General features: G+C 39.5%; 1 protein-coding gene across 3 annotated transcripts in view; it reads right to left on the bottom strand.

The window, feature by feature from the left end:
- Nucleotides 1-16,902, bottom strand: part of NCKAP5L (NCK associated protein 5 like) — a 55,560-nt gene that overhangs the window by 21,375 nt on the left and 17,283 nt on the right. For 2 of the 3 annotated variants that reach the window (XM_036761650.1, XM_036761652.1), the window contains exons 3-6: nucleotides 13,727-13,849; nucleotides 12,410-12,478; nucleotides 1,591-1,629; nucleotides 355-474 (exon numbers count right to left, since the gene is read on the bottom strand). In XM_036761650.1, the coding sequence (XP_036617545.1) occupies nucleotides 355-474; nucleotides 1,591-1,629; nucleotides 12,410-12,478; nucleotides 13,727-13,843 (345 nt within the window). In that variant the 5' untranslated portion in view covers nucleotides 13,844-13,849. Of the gene's footprint in view, nucleotides 1-354; nucleotides 475-1,590; nucleotides 1,630-12,409; nucleotides 12,479-13,726; nucleotides 13,862-16,902 lie in introns of those variants that run through there. The other variant, XM_036761651.1, reaches the window with a different exon arrangement.

The following is a 16,902-nucleotide window of genomic DNA, read 5'->3' as shown; positions in this document are numbered from 1 at the left end:
GCCTCTTCCAGAAGCCTGAGGTAACTGCTTTTCCGGGCTCCAGGAGGGAATGAGCACTTTTTCCCTATTGATAATAAGTCAAGCCTTTTTAGATGAGGGAAGACAAGGCCAATGTTCTGAGGATCGACCAGGCAGCTTTCATCATGTCTTAGATTCTCTAATCTACTGGGGCTGGGTGGGTTCTTCCAAATCCCCAACTTTGCAAATTCTTTGTTGGCTCAAAGATCCTGGGAATATGGACGGAGACAGTCCCCATCTCTGATGTTCGTGGAAAAGGTGATCATTATGAGGGTATGGGTGGGCAGGAAGCCAGATTTTTTTTTTCTTAAGGAAAGGAAAGATAGTCAACCTTACCTGTGGAAGAGAACCTGCTGAAAGCTGTAACTTCTGCTGAAAGAGAGTGCTCAATGTCTGGTTCTGCCGTTCCAAGTCAAATACCCTCCTCTTCAATTTGATGCATTCTTCCCGTAAGTCCTTCCGTATCCAAGAGCAGAGGTTAGAGTGGGAGGGAAAAGGAGATATGATTAGCACAGAAGCACATTTTTTTCTTCTTTAGAACCTCAGAAGGGACTCCTGCATAAACCCACTTAGCTGGGTCAGCCCCCAGATTGCCTCTGAAAGAGAAAAGAGGATTAGCAGAAGAGGGGCAGATTGCCCTCTCTCACTTTTGCTCTCAGGTTAAAGGTATCCCCAGATTTCTATCATTCAAAAATTACTCTAACATCCTTTAAAGTCTATTTTCAGTAATAGTAACTCATGGGAGTATTAATTTGCACAAAGTTTACTATATGTTGAAGGAAATCAAGTTCACTTCAGGAACTTTCCCCTCCTCCTGCAAAAGCTTCCCATTCTTCTTTAAAGTTTTTGGATCCTGGATTGGTAACCCAAGGGCTCAATCTCAGCAAAATTGTAAGACTTTTCCACTTCTATGCGATAGAGCCATTCGGGACAGAAAAAGAACCAAGGATCTCAATCACCTATAAGCTATAATCTATAAGTCATCTGTCATCACCGAGCTTTTTTAGTATTTTCCTACTTATCACCTTGTACATTAACCATCAGGCTTGTTCTCTGAGTCTCATCAATGCCACTTGGGACCCCATGTTTAAATGCAAGGAAGGAGAAATCAGGTAGGATTAAGCAGAGGGACACAGCCAAGGTCCATTCAGAAGAATCTTAGTGTTGCGAGGTACTAAAAATTATCTACTATAGCTCCACTAAAAGCTATGGTACAAAGCACAAAGCTAGAGTTCGTACATCTAAGAATGGGAATGGACTTATTTAGGGGCCAGTGGAAAGGCGATTTATTCCATGTTCCTGAGAAGCTATTATGGTCCTACTCCCTTTGTAGCGGAAGGAGCTAGTGACTAGTGTCTAGTGGGGTGAAATCATACAAGTGAGTCAGGGAGCTTCTGTGACACTAAGTTCCACAGGAGCTCAGGGCTGAGGGTAGACAAGGCTAGTTTAAGGGCGTCCAGCCTCTCCAAGCACCTCTCTCCAGATTTTGTTCATAGGGCTCCATGGCTAAGGAAGTGATGTGGGGAAGAGGAAGAACCAGCCTCTAAGCCCAGGGCCAAGGCTACCCCTTACCTTCTGATTCAGAAGAGCCTGTACCACATGGTTGGCAACCTAAAAAACAAAAAGACAGAAAGAAAGAAATGTCAAACATCATAACCTCCTTTTTTTTAAATACATTTTTATTGATAAATTTTTTTAACATCACCTACATTTCCCACACATCTCTCCCCAATTCCCATCCCTCTTCAGCAAATCCCGACACACTGAAATGATGCTATCTGAAGTTTCCACACGCACAGTGCTGAACCTCTGCTAAGAAATGGGGTGTCATCTAATATCACTTTGGGCCAAGCTTGGTCTTTACAATTTAACCACGTTCAGATTTGTCCGTATTGTTGTTTTCTTCCCATTTACATGATTACTATCATTGTGTCTAACAGGCAGTTGGAGATGTGACTCTGGAGGTCAAGAGGGAGATTTGGGCTGGATAAGTAGATCAGAAAATCAGCATAGAGATGATCAGTGAATCAATGAAAGCTGATGAGATAACTAAGTGAAACAGCATGGGAGGAAGAGAAAAGAGGGCTCAGGACACAGCCCTGGGGAACATCCACCTCTAGTAGGCATGACCTGGATGAACAATGTCACCATTATCTTTTGATATAGTTCTAAATAAATATTGGTATATAAGATAAGGAAAAGAAATTGAGGGAATAAGCTTAAGTGAAGAGGTCAGTTTTGCAGATGATGGTTTACTTAGAATGAATAGAAATGATTAATAATTTAGTAAAGTAGCAGGACATAAAATAAACTCAAAACATATATTCTATATATTATCACCAAAGCACAGCAGGAAGAGAATGCTAACTTTTTGTGTCTGGGCTGACAACACTGCCTAAATTAATTTACAGATTTGCCAACATATCAGGTGTCAAACCATTAAGGGATTACTTTACAGAACTAGAAAAAAATTCACCTGGAGGATAAATAATTGGGGAAGCAATGGAAGAGGGGCTAGCCATATCAGATCTCAAACTACATTATAACACAATAACCATCAAAACTATTTGGTATTAATTATTAAAAGTTTCAACGGAATAACTACATACACAACGGACAAAACAAATGAACATAGTAGTAAAGTGTTCAGCAAATTCAAGGACTAATGGGTAAGAACTATTTCATAAAAACAGATAAATCTGGAAAATGGACTGGATAGATTTAGACTAACAGCTTGTACCATACTGCACAACAGATACCAAAGGCAGACAAGACCTAGACATGAAAGGTCATACTTTAGACAAAAATAAAGGAACAGGAAAATAGATACTTTTCTACAGCTACACAGGAGGGAAGAGTTCTTGACAAAATGAGAGATAAAATGGACAATTTTGATCACACAAAATAGAAAAGTTGTTGCACAAACAAAACCAATTCTGTTAGAATCAGAAGGAAAATAACGAACTAAGAAAAACAATTTTTTAGCAAATTTCTGTAATAAGGCCCAACAGCCTTGACAATTTAGAAACTAAGACACATACACAAACATGAAAGATGTGGTTTCAGGTCCATTTGCAGGGACTCCCTGGTGTGTCTGGCCTGGGCCATTCCTAGCCAGCCTCTTTACTGGTCCTTAAAGATACCAGTGTCCCAGATTCGGCTCCTCTTCCAGCTTTTGTTTAGTTTACCGGAGTTTGCCGTGCTTTCTCTGTACCTTCCCTGCCTCCAGAAGCTCCAAGTATATTCATCTGTATTAAAGTTAGCTTTCCTGTTGAACTCTTCTGGTTCTTCTAGTTTTGGACTGGATGGAGTTGATTTCTGGTTCTTTTCTGTGTCATAGATTTCCTGGGGTCATGTTCCGATATTTTGGGGGGTTCTGGGTGGAACCTTTAGTACTACCTTTCCTATTGCCATCTTAGCTAGAAGTCCTGAGGGTTGTTTTAATCTGTTTTAAAATTATTTGGAACATTCATTCTTTCATGTAATTATTAATGGTTACAATTCTTTTGAGACTTAATCACATTATTTGACCGTTCTCTACAGATTAGAGAGTGGGTCTCACACATTTTGGTTGTCTGATACTTTGGACTGATACCAGACCCTGATCAGCAAGATTTGATAGAAGGATCTTCCCTTTGGCAACTGTTTCACTTCTTTTTCTAGTTGCACTAATATTGTTCATGCAAAACATTTTCCATTCCATGTAACTGAAATGATGAGCTTTATCTTCTTTAGTTCCTTGTTTGGTTCAGACTTCACCCCCTAACCATAGCTAGGAAAGGTATCGAACAGTTCTCTTCATTTTTCTTATGATGCAATCTTTAATATTCAGGTCTCCATCCTTTTTGAATTTATTGTGGTCAATGCTGCCCAATGCTGGTCTAAATTCATTTTCTGTCAGACTGCCTTCCAGTCTTCCCAGCCATTCTTGTTAAATAGGAAGTTGTCTCTGAGGTAATTTGTTTTTTTTTTTTTTTGATTCATCAAAACCATGAGTTACTGAGTTGAATTATTTCATATTTTTCCTGGTCTGGCTGATTGACTCTTCTCTTTTTCAACCAGTACCATATGATTACTGCTTTTAATAACAGTTTGAGGTCTGGAAGCACCACTACTTCATTCCAAAATGTTTTTTTGTTATTTGCCTTGATATCCTAGATCTTTCATTCCTCCAAATAAATTTTGTTAACATTTAGTCTAGTTGTCTAGATTAAACGAGATATAATACTTGTAAAGTGTTTAGCACAGTGCCTGGCACATAGTAGTCACCAAGTAAATGCTTTTCTATCCCCACCCCCCGCTCCTGCCCATAAAATATCCCTTTGGCAGTCTGAATAGTGTAACAATCTGTAAATTAATTTCAACAGTGTAGTCATTTTTATTATACTGGCACTCACTTATTAGTGAATAGCCTTCCAATTATTTACATTGGTCTTTATTTAAGAAGCCTTTAGTAACTGTAGCTAAACAGATATTGAGTCTGCTTTTATCGACCGATTCTCAAATACTTTGCACATTTTAGTTATTTTTGTTATTCAGCTGGTCCCACTCTCTGTGACCCCATGTGGGGTTTCCTTGGCAAAGGTACTAGAGTGATTTGCCATTTCTTTCTCCAGCTCATTTTACAGATGACGAAACTGACACAAAGCAGGGTGAAGCGACTTGCCTGGGGTCACAGAGCTAATGAGTGTCTAAGGCAGGATTTGAACTCAGGTCTTCCTAACTCAAGGCCCAGTGCTCTATCCACTGTGCCGCCGAGCTGCTAGTTATTTAGAATGGGGCTCTTCTATTATCAACTTCTGGATTTTGTTATTAGTATACAGAAATACTATTGGTGCGTGTGGCTTATTTTGTAACCATCAATTTTATTGAAACTATTATCTATTTGCTGATTCCCTAGGACTTTTAAATAAACCATCATGTCATGAGCCAAGAGGTGTATTTTGTCTCCTCTCTGTCTCACTTTATACTTTTAATTTTTTTCTCGTCTTAATTTTATTATTTCTAGAATTATAATAGAGTACTTATTAGAAAAGCTTCTGGTATTTCTTCATTGCATATAAAGCTAGTTATTGGTTTTAGAAAAATTTTTCTGTAACTTAAGAAATATTTTTATTGCTACCCTGTTCTTCTTATATTGCCTGTATTTCTCCTTACATCCCTCCCTTTACCTCCTTCCAAAGAGTCATTCCTTACACCAAAGAACTCATTTTTGAAGAGGAAAACAAAACCATCAAAACCACACATTAAAAAAAATAAGTTTAATGTTATATCCAATGTTCCCCATCTATGGAATCCCAGATGTGCAAGGGAACCAGGGGAGGTGTTTTCTTGTCTCTTCTTTGGGGCCAGACTTGTTCTTTGAAGAGAAAGGAAAGAGAAGCATTTATTAAGTGCTCACTATGTGCCAGGCTCTGTGCTAAGCGCTTTACAAATATTATCTCATTTGAGCCTCACAACAACCCTGGGAGTTAGATGCCATTATCATCTCATTTTACAGTTGAGGAAACTAAGGCAGACAGAGGTTAAATGACTTGCCCAGGGTCGCACAGCCGACAGATTTGAACTCAGGCCATCTAGCTACCTCTTTGTATTTTTTGCAACACTCAATTTCCAATTGTTTTTGTGGTGGTCCTCTCCATTTACCTTCCTGCAGTTATTGTGTTTTCCTCGTTCTGTTTCCTTCACTTTCCATCAGTTCATTTGTTTTTCCAGGCTTCTCCGTATTTATCATGTTCGTTGTTTCATACAACACGATAATATTCCATTTCATTCGTGCACCACAATTTGCTTAGCTAATTTGTGGTACAGCCAAATCGATGAACATCCATTTTGTTTCCAGTTTCTTGCTGACATGAAAAGTGCTGCTATAAATATTTTGGTACATGTGGAGCCCTTTACTTTGTCAAGGACCTTTTTGGGTATAAGCCTAGCAGTGGAACATCTGAGTCAAAAGGTATGGACATTTTTTGTCATTTATCTGCACAGTTTCAAGCTGTTTCCCAGAATAGGCATACTAATTCATAGCGCCACCAACAATGACTATTCCCATCTTTTGTCATCTTTGCCAGTCTGTTGAGTGTGAGATGAAATCTCAGGGTTGCTTTGATTTGCATTTGTCTCATTTTTAGTGATTTGGCGCATCCTTTCACACGGTTAATTGTTTACAATTCTTTTGAGAACTTTGTCCATACCCTCTGACCACTTCTCTGTTGGGGAATGGATTTTGGACTCATCTATTTGTAAGCTGACTGTATATTTTGGACAAAAACCCCTCATAAGTGACAGGTGACACAAAACTTTTTCCCTAGTTAACTGCTTCCCTTCTTATCCTAAGTGTATACTTTTATGACAAAGCTTTTTTAATTTCATGTAATCAGAATGATCTCTTTTATCTATTGTAACTGCCTTTAATCCCTTGTTTGGTTAATTCTTGCCTCACTCATAGCTGTGAAAGGTAGATGGTCTGCTTCCCTACTAATTTTTTTTTATGAAGTGGTTTATTATGTCGGTCTAAGCCTTACTTCTGCCAAACTGCTTTACAGTTTTCCCAGCAAATTGGGAGTTTTTTCCTAGGTAATTTGTGTTTATAGGTTTGTAAACACAGGGTTATTCAGTTTAATCATTTCCGATTCTTTCTTGTCTAGTATGTTCTATCGATCTACTCTTCTATTTTTTTAAACCAGTACCAAGTGGTTTTGAGACTACTGCTTTATAATACAGCTTGAGCTCTGTCTTAACATTGACTTAGGGAGGTCTGGAATAACGAAGTCCCATACAGGGAAAATCTGCCACTTATGTTGCCGGGGGAAATCCAATGGGTCCATGGGTAGGGGCCCTTAGTCACAGCACTGATGTCCAGGAAGAGGGGAGCCCTGCCAAGCAGGCATATTGTTCCTAATTCAGCCCTTGCTCTGTATATTCTCTAAATCATATTTGAAAATTAGGCATGGGTACCAAAATGATGGTCACTGCCTTGGGGGACAGCTCATGCTTCTTAGAAAAGAACCAGCATGGCTGGCAGTGCAGTACCCCGACCCCCACCCCCACCAAAGCAGTGTGAGAAGGGGGCAAAGCCTTGCAAGAAAGCTTTATGGAGGGGAGATTCTCACATAGTACAGGGGTGGGGGGGGGTGAGGAAGAATTGACACACAGGGAGTCTGTAGGGCTCCTGGATGGAGTCAGGTACTCAAGGTGGGTGAAGTGGGGTGGGTTTTTATATGGTTCTTCTCTGAATTAACTAGAACCAGGAAGAAGGGGAAGAGGCACCAGAGGAGCTCCCACCTGGGGCTTGGGTCAAGACTAGGGTTAACTCACATTAACTCTCTGCAGGTAGGAAAAGGGGTGCTGGGCTATTCACTGAATAATTGGTCTTATTCTGACAGGGTAGAAAAGCTAGAAAAAGCCTCTGGGGAGGCTTCTTCCTCTTGCTGTTCAGGAAGGCTACTGTTTTCCTTACAAGTGCTAGTCCCCCTCTATTCCGACCTTGTTAAATAATTTTCCTGGATACTGTCAACCTTCTGTTCCTTCAAATGAATTCTGTTACTATTTTATCTAAAGCATCCCTTTGGTAGTTCAAGTGGTACAGCATTAAACCTATAAATTAGTTTTAGTAGCATAATTTTTATTAAATTAGTATGGCCCAGCCATTAGTATTGAATATTCTTCAGCTACTTAAGTTGGTTGATTTCCTTCAGGATCCTTTTGTAACAGAACCTATGCAGATACTGAGTGTTCTTGGGTAGAATGACTCAAGTATTTTATTCATTCTGTAGTTATTTTGGATGGGACTTCCCTCCCTATTATTGTCTCCAGGAGTGTATCATTATATAGAAATGCAATTGATTTGTATGGGTTTATTTTGTAGCCTGCACTCAGCTAAAGTTACTGTTCCAATGTGTTTTTCTGCTGAATCTCTAGGATTTTCATCAGTAAAAAGGGATAGTTTGTTTTTCTTTCTTTATGCCTTTGATTGAATTCTCTTGTCTTACATTACTATCAAAGGACAGTGTAAAAAGGGGGCATACTTGCTTCACTCTGTTTATTGGGAAAGTCCTATTATATACTGCTTTTGCTTTTAGGTGGATACTTCTTATCAAATTAAAAAAGGACCCTTCTATGTTGATAGTTAGCAGGGTTTTGTGGCATAAAAGAATGATGTGCTTCAATCAAAGGCTTTTTCTGTATCTATTGAAATAATCATAATGGCTTGGGAGGTTTTTAATTTTTTGTGGATTTCCTCATCCTTGCATCTGTGGTATGAATCAAACCAACTTGTTCATAATGATGTTGGGTTTTTTTAAATAAATTGCTGCAGTCAGTCAATATTTATTAATGATACTGCTTTACAATCCTCTTTACTTTATTCTTTCCTGGTTTATAGGGGAAAGCTATACTTGTTTTATCAGTATGGTAGACTACTTTCTCAATTTCTGAGAATAGCTTGTGTTTTATAGGTCTGAATTATTTAAAGTTTGATAGAATTCTTCTGTAATTCCATCTAGGACAGGGCTGGGTTTTCTCCTACTTTTGTAGTTCCTTTTCTGAGCTTGGGTTAAGCGTTCTATTTGGGGCTATTGTTTTTAAAGATAACAAACTAAATTCTTTTGGCATATAACTGTGTATTGTATATCCCGATAATTCTTTTTATTTCTTCTCTGGTGCTTCACTTAGTTCATTTTTTTTTTCAGTTAAGGTTGATTGTCTCTCCTTTTAATACAGGTCTATTAAATTTGTTAGCTTTTTCAGACTCAGCTTTTAGTTTTATCAGTTTTGCAGTCTTTGTTTTCAACCCATCTATTTCTCTTCTAGTTTGCAATATTTCCTCTTTTGTTTATTTGCCGGTTTTCTCATTCTTTAAATTGCATATTTAGCTAATTAATTCTCTTTTGCCATTTTGCTAATGCATATTTTGGGGGAAAAATTCTCTGAGAATTGCATTAGCACAATTGCATTACACAAATTTTGGTATGCTGTCGTCATCATTAATACTGTCTTTTACAGTTACCATTTTTATTCTTTGATTCACTCATTTAAGATGCAATTTAAATTTACTTTACATTTGCATCTTTTACTTGCACTGTCTTGTTGATCTATTAAATTATGGTCTGTAAAGGATATGCTTAGCATTTTTTATACTTGGATGCAATTTCTCTGTGTACATGGTCTATTTTTGTAAAGAGACCATATAGGACTTGACTTCCGTTGGACTGTTCAGTCCATTCATGTTTAAAGTTACAAGAGTTAGGTTTGTGTTTTCATTCATTTATTTAGTATTTTTTAAAACTCCTTTTGCTTTATAAGGCATTCAAGTCCTCTTTTTGACATATATCAGTTATGTGACCCAGGACAAGTCACTTAGTGACTTGTGGTCTAGACAACTCTCTAAGAGTGGAAGTTACAGAGAAAGTGACGATCTACATTGGTAGAGGGCATTTCCTCATCTGGGAGTTCCTTATACCAATGAAATTAGAGGTCTAGTTTCTATTTTTACTTTGTCCTTAGAGTTATCAGTTTTGATTAAACTGCTCTAATTTCCACTTCTTCTTATCTCCCAACATCTCTTACTCTTACTCCTTTCCCTAGATTTTAGAGATTTACTTTCTTTTATTCATCTATTGTTTTATACATCTTTTAATATATCTTTTATTCATTTCTTCCCCCAGTTCCTCTTCTTATTCTTTCAGCTAAGTGGTTAGCTCACTATCTCCCCTTCAACTTTTTATGTTTGTTAGTTTTTTTTCTACACCTTTTTCTAAAAAGCTTTTCTTTGCTTTGTACTCTAGGTTTTGAGTTTTCTTCATCTTGAAATCTTTGGTGTTTCAACCTTTTTCCCCTTATATTCCCTCTTTTCCCAACTACTCCCCCTTTACTGGTGTGTGTCTATTTCCGAGCCTGGGTTGCAAAGCTGCTTTAACCTCCTCCTGCATTGGGGGACTTAGGCTTCACTGGCCTGGACCCTTATCGAGTAACCTCCGAAGGGGTCAGGACTGTCCCTAGATGGGTTTTGGTCCCATTTCCTTTAAACCCAGTGCAGCCACACATCCTGGGCCCCTGCCCCCAGCTCCTCTCTTGTCTCTCCACCACTTTTCCTTCTTTGCGAGACAAAATCAGAATCTGCTGCTCTTGGTAGGGTAAAGGGAAAGTATTCTGGGCAGAGTCTGTATCCTATGACTATCTGTGGGGCAGTGCCAGGAAGAAGGTTCCCCACCTTCCTCCTTCTCACCTGAGTGTGCAGAATAAACTGTTGAAGGTGGAGGTGGGGGGGAAGAATGCATGAATAGATCAGTGGGAGATCCAAACATGTGGGCCTTAGGCACAAGCCCATAGGTCAGTTTGGGTGTCCCTGTTAGGAGTGTGAAGATTAATGGGTGCTAAGTGAACATTTTAGAGATGAAAGTTTTCCAGTGTTATTTCAGAAGAATTTTACCTTGTGTAGAGATTCTTTTTCATGTGCTGCGGATTCAGCTGTAATTGCTCCATATCAAGTGCATAATTACTCTTCTGAGTTGGTTTTTTTTTTTTCAGAGCATTAACTCGGTCTGGAGAAAGTATCCATTTCTTTTGGTCTGTTTCTTCTGATACAACATGACTAACATGGAAATATGTTTTACGCGACTGCACATATATAACCTACATAAAATTGCTTACTGTCTTAGGGGTGGTGGAGGTGAGGGAGGGAGAAAATGTAGAATTCAAAATGTTTAAAAAAAAGGGATGCTAAAAACTATCTTTACATATAATTGGGAAAAAATATCATTTAAAAAAGGGAAGAAAGTATCTAATCTACTATCCTGTTGGTCCTAGGACACAGAAGTTCCTTGATCTTATTTCTTTCTTTCTATTAAATTTTAATTTTTTAAAAAAAGTTCACCTTCTTTTCCCTATCTTGTTCTACCTTTCCCCACCAACTGAAAAAGAAAGAAAACAAAATGCCTGTTACAAAAACTTATGGTCACACAAAGTAAATTCTACCACTGGCCATGTGAAAAAAAGAGTCTCAGTCCTTAGTCTAAGTCTATCACTTCTCTGTCAGAAGGTGAGTAGCCTGTTTCAATAAGAGTCCTTTGGAATCGTGGCTGGTCACTATCATAGTCACTGGTCACAGAATTTTAAAGTCTTTCAAAGTTCTCTTTAACATACTGTTGTTATTATGTAAACTGTTCTCCTGACTCTGTTTACTTTACTTTCCATCAGTTCATTCAAGTCTTCCTTGGTTTCTCTGAAACTGTTCCACCTTCATCATTTTTTACAGTATAAGAGCATTCCATTATATTCATATACCATAATTTGTTTAGCCATCCCCCAATTGGCCAGTTAACATTGGCACTACTGGGTTGAAAGGTATGAACGATTTGATAACTTTTTGGATATAGTTACAAATTGTTTTCTGGAATAGAAACCAACAGTGAATTAATGTACCACCTTCCTGGCACTGTCATTTTCTTTTCTTGTGGACTTTGCCAGTCTGATGGGTGCAAAAGACAAAAAAGGTTGTTTTAATTTGCATTTCTCCAGTTAGTAGGGCATTTTTTCATATGTCTATTTTAAGGACAGCTTGGATTTTTTCCTCTCAAAAGGGTCGATTCATATCCTTCAATCATTTAACAACTGAGGAAGAGATCTTATTCTTAATTTAAATCGGTTCCCTTTATAGCTTAGAAATTAGACCTTTGCCAGAGAGAAATTTGCTACAAAGATTTTTTCCTCATATTCTTGCTTTTCTTCTCATTTTAACTGCATTAGTTTTATCTGTACAAAAAGGTCATAATTTTATGTAATCAAAAGTATGCATTTCATCTCCTGTTATCCCCTCTACCTCCTGTTTGGTCAAGAATTTACTTGCTCCTCTAATTTGCTTGACATTACCCTTTATGTATACATCATGTACCCACATTTTCAGCTTATCTCAGTATATGGTATGAGCTGTTGGTCTATACCAGTTTCTGCCAGACTATTTTCCAATTTCTCCAAGAGTTTTTGTTGAACAGTAAGTTCTTGCCCCAATAGCTGGGATCATTGGGTTTATTAAATATTAGGTTACTGTGCTTACTTGTTCCTAGATCTTCGGTTCCTCCAGATAAATCTTTTTTTCTAGCTTTATAAAGGAGTCCTTTGATTGGCACTGAATACACAAATTAATTTAGGCTGTGTTTCTCTTTTATTATATTGGTTCAACCTGCCCATTAACAATGACTATTTCTCCAATTATTTAGACCTGTATTTGTATAAAAGGTGTTTTGTAATTGTATTCATATAGTTCCTGTGTCTTGGTAAATAGTTCCCTTAACCTTGTTTCAAAGCTGAGACCAAGGAGGCAGAACTGACTCTTTAAAACCTGCTCCCTGATTTTCCCACCCACCCAGTGGATGTGAATCCTACTGCCACTGACCTCATCCAGGCAGCGCTCATAGGTTTCTCGCTGGTTCTCATTGGCCTGGGCCAGTGCTGAATTCTCTGCCTAAACAGAAGAAAGGAAAGGACAATTTATGGATTTACATAGGCCCCTAATAGGAAACCACCAATAAGCTATAGGGCCTAGGGGTGGGACTTTAGGGAAAGAGGCTCTTTTCATATAATGATCCTCCATTCCATGAGGAAAGGAACTGTGTCTTATTCCACTCTCCAGTGTTCAAGCATAGGTCTCTGAGACAACTAGGTGACTTTAGGAAAGTTTGTTTACTGTAATAGAACTCTGTCTCTGACCCCAGGAAAATCTATTTCTTTCTAAATTCTAAGCTTAGTGGTGGAGCCGGAGGTGTTCAAGACTTTAGGGTGGAAGGTGAGATATGCAGAAAAAGAAAAAAAAAATTACTCTCTTAAGGAGTCCTTAGATTAAGACAGGAAGGAGCTTTAGAAGAGAGAGGGTAGGGCTTCTGGGGTACAATGAGACATTCAGCTTAGGTCTGGCTTTGAGTGATGGGAGAAAAAGAGCCCAGAGAGAAGGGAGGGGCTCCTCCCAGACACTCCTTATTCCAACCATGCAGGCTACGGAATAAAGTAAAAGAAAGGACAGTACCAAAATGACTTCTTTGCTGCAACATCACTAAGAGTGAGAGTGAGCAGAAGGACTGATGGGAGAGACCCACCCTTCGGACCCAAGGGTCTAAAACAGAGTGTTAAAGAAGATTGCAGGGTCATAGATTTAAACATAAAAGGTTCTTAGGGGCCATCTAGCCCAGCCCCCCCATTTTACAGATGAAGAAGCTGAGGCAGAGTGATATACACACACAGGTATAGTTATTAAGGATTTGAATTCAGATCCTCTAATTCCAAGCCTAGTACCAGTTAGTTCTCTCTCCCAAGAGATATAAAGCCTGGGCATCCTGATTTATCCAGGGAGCGTTTATATAGCACCTACTATGTGCCAGACACTGTGTTAGGAGCTTTTTACAACAATTACCTCATCTGGTCCCCATGACAACCTTGCAAGGTAGGCGCTATTATCATTCACATTTTACAGCTGAGGAATCGGAAGTGACTGCCCAAGGCACACAGTCAGTATCTGAGGCTGGATTTGAACTCAGGTTGTCTCCCTGATTCCAAGCCCAGCACTCTGCTCACTGACTCACAAAGCATGATACATGCTACATGTGATTCTTGGGATTAAGCTTTAGGAGAAACCCCAAAGTTCTCTTGCCCTACCCACTGCCAGCTGCCTAAAAATCTATGGACCAGGAACCCCACCCCCCCGCCCCCATCATCTTACCTCCAGTTCCCGAAGTCGATGCAAAAGCTCTTGGCAGGTCCCTAGCTCCATGTTACTGCTGCCTCCTGGCTTTGGGACTCCAGGGTCCCCAGCCGGTTCCTCTACCGCATGAGACATCAAGCTCTGGGGACAACAACAACAAAAAACCAGAAGAACCTGAACAGGAATTATGGAAGGGAAGAGATTACAGTTCTCTATATTACTTTTCTCATATAGTCTATATATTACTTATTCTTATTAATTTAATCTTCACATAGTAATAATAATAATAACCAAGTCCTATATGCAAAGTATACGATAATACAGTGGCAGAATGGGAGATGACGGAACACAGATCTGTGGTCAGAAGACTAGGTTCTAATCTGGGCTCGGCTACCAGTTCACTTCTTGGAGTCTCAAGTTTCTTTATCTGTAAAACGAGGTGGTCAAGTGCAGTTGAGGGGTCAGAAAACTATTTCCATGGGTCAAATGAGCTAAGAATGGTTTTTACATGTAAAAACAAAGTTTTATTATATTTTAAAATGCAAAAGCCATTATTAGCTTGCAGGCCTTAGGCTCAAGTTTGCTGATCCCGGTGTAGATACATGGTCTCTAACCTTTTTTGATCATATCCTTTAGAAGAAAACATTTTTGAGCATGTGCCCCTAATATGTCTATTATTTATTTATAAATTATATAGCTATACTGTTACACTTATGTGCATTACAAACTTACACAAAAAATAGAAATTTAAAGATGAAATAGTATTTGATTCTAGAAGAGAACCATTAGAGCTTAATGAGGAGGAGGAGAGTGACGTGGTCAAAACCATGATGTACAAAAAAAATTTCTGCAGCCATGTGAAAGACAGACTGGGAAGGGGAGAGACTTGAAGCAGAGATCCCCAAGGAGTCGACTGCAGTGATTCAAGCAAGAGGGCAGGAGGGCTGAAAAAGGAGGGTGGCAGCATGATCAGAAAGGAGAGATCATGGAGGCAGAAATGACAACATAAAGGGGTCAGAGATGACACGAAGGCTGGGACCTCACGGCTAAAGGAATGGTTGTGTCCCTGTAGAGTAGCCGGTCTCTAACTTTTTGGCCTCCTGACCCCACTGCTGCTGTTGTTCCTCAGTCACATCTGACTCTACGTGACCCCATGTGCTTTGTCCAAGGTGTTTTCTTGGCAAAGACACTGAAGTGGTTTGTCATTTCCTGTCTCCAGTATGTCTTTATTTTACTGATGATGAACTGAAATAAACAGGGGTTAAGCGACTTGTGCAAGGTCACACAGCTAGTAAGTGTCTGAGGCCACATTTGAACTCAGATCTTCCTGACTCCAGGCCTGGTGTTCTACCTACTGTACCACCTAGCTGTCCTATGACCCCTTTATACTCTTAAAAATTAATCAGGACCCCAAAGAGCTCTTTTATATGAGTTATATTTACCACATTAGAAATCAAAACATCTTGCTATTATTATAAAGTTTTAACCTAGCAGACCACCTGAAAGGATGTGAGGGACCCTCAGGGGTCCCTGGACCATACATTATAGTTAATGGAGAAGTTCAAAAGAGGGGTAATTTTGGGGGGAAAGACAATGTAATGCATCTGCTATGCGGACCAGAACCCATCCATGACTATTTATCCTGTGCAATGATCTCTGTCCCATCGTAAACAGAAAGAGAGAAGATAAAGTTTTTACTTCATCTTTTACTTTCCACTAGTCACTGCCTCAGAATACAGTGGACAACCTCTGAGAGATACCTGCAACAGGCACAAGGTGGTCTGGGGATACATGTGCTTGGAGGACTGGGGATGTGGAATTTTCCCAATGGAACTTGCGCAGTTGTTGGGCATGCAGGTAATGTTTGGTTACAGCTGCCCTTACAGGCAAATGCCCAGCTGAGAAGGGAGACTGGGAGCTTGTACAGTGGAGGGAAGTGTGGGGGAGTAATGAGAGATAAAGATAGCCCTGGAAACATTCTCCCAAACTGGCTATTGCTTAGAGTAGTATTTAACCTATCTTTCCACTCTCCAACTGACTGATCAATCATCCCTTGGGGTGAGGCCACAGCCTCCACTTTAGAGATCATCTAGACTAGGGTCGGCAAACTCCTGCCTGTGCATGTGAGCTAAGAATGGTTTTCACATTCTAAAATGAAGTTTTACTAAATTATTAGCTCAAAGGGAGCTGACAGATTTGGTCCTCGGGGGTAGTTTGCCCTCCCCCAGATCTAGACCAGTGGTCTCTCTCCAACGTCTTTTCCAACTCTAAATCCAATGGGCTTATGAACTCACTGATGAGATAGGGTTAGGGCTGTGTGTCAGGGAAAGAGAAGTCCCACCTTGGGGACCGATACTAACACTGGATAAATCCCCATTTTTCAGTTTTCTAACTGTAGGTTACATCTTCTTACAAAACCAGGCCAACAGTCAGCAGACCTAGACTCTAGTCTTGACATTGCTACTAACTCATGCAAAGGCTCCAGCTCTTGGCCTGTCAAATGCAGGTAATGATGCTTTTCCACAGGCCTCGCACATACCGATGATGAGGAGCACTCTATGATGTAATTAAAACGTTTTTTGCTTTAAATAGCATTTTATTTTTTTCCACAATCAAAATTTTTTACAATTGGTTTAACCACTGGATTTCCCCAAAGCAAAACAAAACCCAGTAAAAAGTGACTCATTGATTGAGGACCTCAGACGGGGAGGCAGGAAACTGAATTCTAGGTCACCACAGCTTGTGCTGGGGTCTTCCACACTGAAGTAGCTCCAAATAAACTACCCTCCCAACTCTTCAATCTACTTGTTTCCTACAATCTTTTCCTTCACTCTATCTCATTTTCACAGAGACGAAAACCTTGATCTTACCCTTGCCCACAAGTGTTCTACTTCCATGTTCCTGAGCTTGGAAATTCCTTTATCTGATTCATAATCTTTCAACTTTTTATCTTTCCTTATGCTTAACAACCCCTCACCCTGTTTTTCATCCTCATTGTCACCACTAATCCTTCAACCCTTCAGTTACTTTCCAGGCTATTAACACTGCAATGGCTATGCTGTCCTCCCTTCCCTATCTCGATGTTTGGTGAACAATTCAGCTCTATGCTCCCATACATAAACCCTTTGTTCCCTTGTTCTCTCACCAATCACACATTGCCAAACTCCCACCATCTACCTCATTTACACCTATCC

This window comes from Trichosurus vulpecula, chromosome 5, assembly GCF_011100635.1.
Source record: "Trichosurus vulpecula isolate mTriVul1 chromosome 5, mTriVul1.pri, whole genome shotgun sequence".
NCBI classification, from domain to species: domain Eukaryota; kingdom Metazoa; phylum Chordata; class Mammalia; order Diprotodontia; family Phalangeridae; genus Trichosurus; species Trichosurus vulpecula.
This window is presented reverse-complemented; position numbering and strand designations above follow the sequence as displayed.